A 6,000-nucleotide genomic window follows, 5' to 3' on the forward strand; every position below is an offset into this window, starting at 1 on the left:
AGTACTAAGAGAGCTTTGATATACCTTGCTAAGAATTTTGGCAGTCCATACTTAGACTCTTAAACAAACTTAATAGATGCTAACATCAAGAAATAAATTGATATTATCAAACTCACCAAAGATGCCTTACTATTTAGTGATTGCTGAGAAGCAAACGATGATGCAATCATGAAAGCTATTGACATTGATATAAGCCCAAGGATAATAAAACACAATCCCCAATAAAGAGTAATCTCTGCAACTTTATGTAAAGTCATACCCAAGATGAGAGTTATAGTTGAATAGAGACAGAGACAGCAAGATAACAATGAAGGAAAACTAGTTATGGCTGCATCCCTAGTGAGTCCCCAAACTATAATTTTTATGAACAACATGGATCATGAAAACTGAGAAGCAACACGAACATACCCAAATCAATATTCGAGGCTACTGTTTATTTTTCTTTTGAATGAAAACAAAATAAAAGTTTAGCTATTAAATTTGTGCTTTTGTAGCTTGAGAAGAAAATTGGGGGATTAGGACCAATAAGTTCACATATGAGCCAATAATCTTAGATATGTTGAATACTTATATAAAGATCAGTTACTTGCTCAAGGAAAAAATAAAGTCACGCATTGCGCACAAATTGGTCTTTAATGTTAGATAAGTTGAAAGTTCTATTAACGCAACATGAAGCAAACGAATGTCTATCTGACTGTTTACTAAAAGTTGATCTTTTACCATGAAATTCATGAAATGGTTTGCAAGTCTAAAGCTTTCTTGTTTCCAAAGTTAAAAATTAGAAGTTCCAAATTAAAGAAACATTCAACCAAACTAACACTTAGAACATCCAACCAACTAACAAGTAAACAACAATGTCACAAACAATGTTCAATAAAGGTTGTTCATTGTTGAATATAATCAACAAATGTGAAAAACCTAAGTAACTTAACATCTATTTTTTCTTCATCTCAATTAAAGAAATCAAAAATAGTCCTAAAATAAAAGCATATTTGTTCAAGGTGACAACACATACAAGACCACATAAATTGAATTCATGATCAAAATAGTTAGATTTTTAAGAAATGAAGTTTCTTTGGGGCATTTTATCAAGCACCTTATAGGCATACTTTGGTGTTGAGGAAGAAAATCTGTATTCTTAAAAAATTAGAACCCTAAATTAGATAGCAAAAGAAATTAGATTTCTAGGAGGAAGAAAACATACCAGCAGCAATGGTGGTTGAGGACTTAGAGAATCTTGTTACGGTTTTACAATTGCATCTGTCATGGTATCATTTATCTAACTTATTTATTTGCTTAAACTTATTAATGTCATTTTACCTTCATGACCTTTGACTCTCCATATCGACTTTGACTTTCATTCAATAGGCCTTTGTCTAATTTCTCTCCTCCCTTGAAAGGCCCAAAGGCTGTTTACCTCTCAATACCCTAACTCCCTTTCAGAAAAGTAACTTCCCACTTCCCCTCAAATGCATGGTCATCCTTCTTCCATGGGGAACAACTACCCATACCTCCCACGATCTTCACCTTCCCCTCTCTGATGTAACTTCCTCCTTCAACATTATAAATAGGGACAGCCATCAGAGAGGAAAGGATGATCTGAGAAATCATCTACAAGAGCCTTACTTGTTCTCTACTTCCTTTTCAACTCCATTAGCCTACCAAAATTCTGTAACATCAACCGCAACATCTTGCATTCAGTTTATAATCACTTACTACATATTATCATATCCACGTTCTAACTTGAGCGTCGGAGGGGTTTTCCGGGAGATCACCCCCCGTACGAGGCTAACGTGTTGTTTCGCAGGAATTCAAGACGCTTCCTTCCACGAATTGCCGCTCCTGATAACGCTTCCACTTACAGTATTTCAAGTGTTTTCCACTTCCTCGTTTCATTACCAAAACAGCATCTTTTTTCTTCTCCTAGCTAAATTGTTGAAAAAATTGCATCGTGAAACAAGGTTGAAAGCGCTAAATCGCAGAGAAGAGAATGAAGATATTTGCAACAATACTATATTGGGTGCAGAAGAGAGGAGGCCGAGTATGGATTCGGTGAAGAAGAGGGGAAAAATATGAATTCAGTGAAGAAGTGATGGAAGGTGTGAATTCGCTGAAGAAGAAAGGGAAGCAGAATATTGATGATGAGCAGCCGGAAGCCTATCAAATTGTGCAGGCTTCGAAGATACGCCTTCTGTTTCAAAATACTTGATGAAGCTAAATATTGGGCGTTACATTATTTGTTCGTTTGTCTTAGAAAAATACAAATATATATATATATATATATATATATATATATATATATATATATATATATATATATATATATATATATATATATATATATATATATATATATATATATATATATATATATATATATATATATATATATATATATATATATATATATATATATATATATATATATATATATATATATATATATATATATATATATATATATATATATATATATATATATATATATATATATATATATAATTTTTGAAAATTAGGGATGATATATATATGAAGCATAAACATCACACTGTATCCTGATCATACCCCTCCCGCCGGCATAAAAAACCCCGGGTGGGGAAAAAGCCATGGGAAGAAGGGAGCTCGATACAGGCCACCCAGAAACAACATAGGGGTGGGCTATGCAAAATACAATACGTTTGAGCACCACAGGCCTATGGGCTAACTCTACACCTTACACACCATGTCTATGGATCCCATACTCACCACAGGTGTTGTCGTACACCGTTTCAACCTATAGTATTTTCTACGGACCTCAAAAACTTGCATCAAAAAAGAGAGTCTATGTTATATGTTACATCATGAGGCGATACACCAGAGTATCCCAGCATCTCCTTTGCCCATATTCCTATCTTGATTTTCAACGAGGAAACGAACATGTTATTTGGAGACCCCGTTTCGAATTTTATTTTGTTCCTTTCTTACCATAGTGACCATATAACGTAGCCTAGGATAAGACCCCAAAGTTTTCGACGTTTTCGACTTTTTACCAGGCCAAACCATTCCATGCTGACGTTTTCTCAGAAAAGTAACTTCCCACTTCCCCTCAAATGCATGGTCATCCTTCTTCCATGGAGAACAACTACCCATACCTCCCACGATCTTCAACTTCCCCTCTTTGATGTAACTCCCTCCTTCAACATTATAAATAGGGACATCCATCAGAGAGGAAAGGATGATCTGAGAAATCATCTACAAGAGCCTTACTTGTTCTCTACTTCCTTTTCAACTCCATTAGCCTACCAAAATTCTGTAACATCAACCGCAACATCTTGCATTCAGTTTATAATCACTTACTACATATTATCATATCCACGTTCTAACTTGAGCATCGGAGGGGTTTTCCGGGAGATCACCCCCCGGACGAGGCTAACGTGTTGTTTCGCAGGAATTCAAGTCGCTTCCTTCCACGAATTGCCGCTCCTGATAAGCTTCCACTTACAGTATTTCAAGTGTTTTCCACTTCCTCGTTTCATTACCGAAATAGTTTGGCACCGTTTGTGGGGAGAGAATAAGAAGTCATGGCTCCTTAGAAAAATCCGACTCAAACCGCCACCGTGCATAGCACAGATACAGACACTTCTACAGGTCACGCTAATAATCAAGCCGTGACTCGCCGTGATCTGGACATGCTAGCACGAAACCTCACTGCCGCTTTCTCTGAACAACTCCGTGCCGTCATAAATAATACTCCTACTCAACAACGAGTATTAGAAGACATGGCGGATCAAATAAAAAACTTGCGGGAACGAATCGAACCCCATCATAAGATACCAAAGTCTCATGAATCTCAAGATGGGAACTCGAGGACTTCCCACTCTAGTAGACGCAATAAGAAGAGGCGGGAGAGATCCAGAACCTACCCGAGTCTCAGCAAAACAGATCTGCGAGATGACGAATCTAAAACCGCCTCTCAAGACGCCCGCACCTTCCTAGAGAGCAAGAAACAAAAGACGTCTGAAAGCGTCCAATCACTGGTGGATAAAAGGAGGGAAGAAAGAAAGCAAGCCCAAGCCGCGGAGTCTAGCCGCCGCATCACCATGCCGCGGAATGAGGCCGGCAAAAGTAGCCTTTCTGGAAATCTTATACCAATAATCTCTCCACTGGCCCCGGAGATACTAAATACCCCCAGTAATGGAAAAATAAAGATTCCAAACATGGCGGCATTCGATGGAACGTCCTGCCCGGAGGAACACCTGATGGCCTACAAAAACTTGATGCTGCTGTATACCAATGACCCGTCGTTGTGGTGCAAGTTCTTCCCGACTACTCTTACGGGAGTAGCGCTGACGTGGTATACCTCCCTTCCAGGAGGAAGTATACACAACTTTGCCCAACTGGAAGAGAAGTTCCTGGGCCACTTTGTAGCTTCCAGAAGACAGGAGAAATCAAACTTCCATCTACTCAGCATCACACAATTGGAAGGGGAGTCCATATCATCCTATCTAAAAAAGTTTCATGAGGCGGTGCTGAAAGTAACCAATTTGGAAGAATCGGTTGCATTAAACGCCCTGATTAACGGAATGAAGGCCCAACGGCTGAAGTTCCAGTTGGTCGAAAGTCAAGTGAAGACATACGCGGAGGCCATGAAGCAATGCCAAAGCTATGTCACGGCCTCCGAAATATGTCAGGCCCATGATCCTAAAAAACGGAGGTCGGATAAGAAGGACCCCACAGCCAATCACCCCTCAAGGAGCAGAGAGGAACAACCATCAAGGAGGGAAAGAAACTACATGCCGCGTCGTCCGGAACCCCCGTCAGATATGGGGCCCCCACGACCCCGTCACGTATATGTCACTGAAGGGGAGCCCAGGACGCGGAATCTGTTAGATGGAGGCAATGATCCGATGTTCAACCGGAATAGGAAGGACATATTCTTTGCCATCAGGGATCAATTGCCAACTCCACCTCCTACGGCTACCCCCTCTGATAGGCGCAACTACAATCTGTGGTGTGATTACCACAAAGAGCACGGCCATACTTTAGCCCAATGCCGCGAACTCAAACGTATCCTCCATCAATTGGCGGACGAGGGAAAATTGTCCAGGTTCATCAACCGAAAGGACTACGACGCTAGAAAGGAAGCAGAAAGAAGGCCATGGAATCCGAGACGCAGATCCCCCAAAAGGGATGAGGCTAGGCACGAAAGTTCCAACACTCAAGGAACTATTAACATGATTTGCGGAGGATATACGGAAGAATATCCTACCATCCGCGCAGCGAGAGATAGCATCCACACCCTACTAAAAGGGCCCCCGAAAGCCTCGTCAAGTGGGCCGATCATGAGGTTCGATGCCACGACCTCTCAAACACTGCAACAACCCCATACGGACCCTTTGGTGGTCACTCTCAAGATTGGGCAAATGAAAGTCAAAAGGGTGCTCGTGGATACCGGGAGCACGGCCGATCTCATAACAATGGAGTGCCTTAGAAAAATGAAGTTCGAGGAGAAGCACTTATAACCCCTAGACAAACCGCTGATTGGGTTTGGGGGAAGTCAAGTTATCCCGCTGGGCACGATCATCCTCCCCGTACGGGTGGGGGAAAGAAATGAAAGCAGAACCATGCCCATACGATTCACGGTGGTGGACCTCACCTTTCCCTACAACGCTATCATGGGGCTTCCACTGATCAACAAAATCAAAGCCGCGATCTTTCCCCATCAACTCCTGCTACAATTCGAGCGGGATGATGGACAGGTAGGAATCCTCAAAGGGGATCAGGTGACGGCACGCCAATGCCTCATCAACACCTTAAAGCGAGGAACTTCCATCACCCCCTCCAAAAGGGAAAGGGAAGAGCAATCCCCTAGCGTCATGAGCGTGTATCTAGAGAGCCCCAACCCGCAAGAAAGGCCTCGCCCCGTAGAATGATACGAGGAGGTAGACATATTAGGAGGAAAACGCATCAAAATAGGCAAGGATCTCCCTGCCCCGATTAGGCAAGACATCTTTGCCACCC

At 41.4% G+C, this 6,000-nt stretch overlaps 1 protein-coding gene across 1 annotated transcript; it reads left to right on the forward strand.

The window, feature by feature from the left end:
• The first annotated feature begins 4,196 nt into the window (after positions 1 to 4,196).
• LOC130827344 (uncharacterized) lies at positions 4,197 to 5,501 on the forward strand. The gene is made up of 3 exons (XM_057693027.1): positions 4,197 to 4,514; positions 4,671 to 4,875; positions 5,008 to 5,501. Exons 1-3 carry the CDS (start codon positions 4,197 to 4,199, stop codon positions 5,499 to 5,501), a joined length of 1,017 nt encoding a protein of 338 aa, XP_057549010.1.
• Positions 5,502 to 6,000: the final 499 nt, after the last annotated feature.

The sequence above is a fragment of the Amaranthus tricolor genome, chromosome 11, assembly GCF_026212465.1.
Source record: "Amaranthus tricolor cultivar Red isolate AtriRed21 chromosome 11, ASM2621246v1, whole genome shotgun sequence".
In the NCBI taxonomy this organism is placed as follows: domain Eukaryota; kingdom Viridiplantae; phylum Streptophyta; class Magnoliopsida; order Caryophyllales; family Amaranthaceae; genus Amaranthus; species Amaranthus tricolor.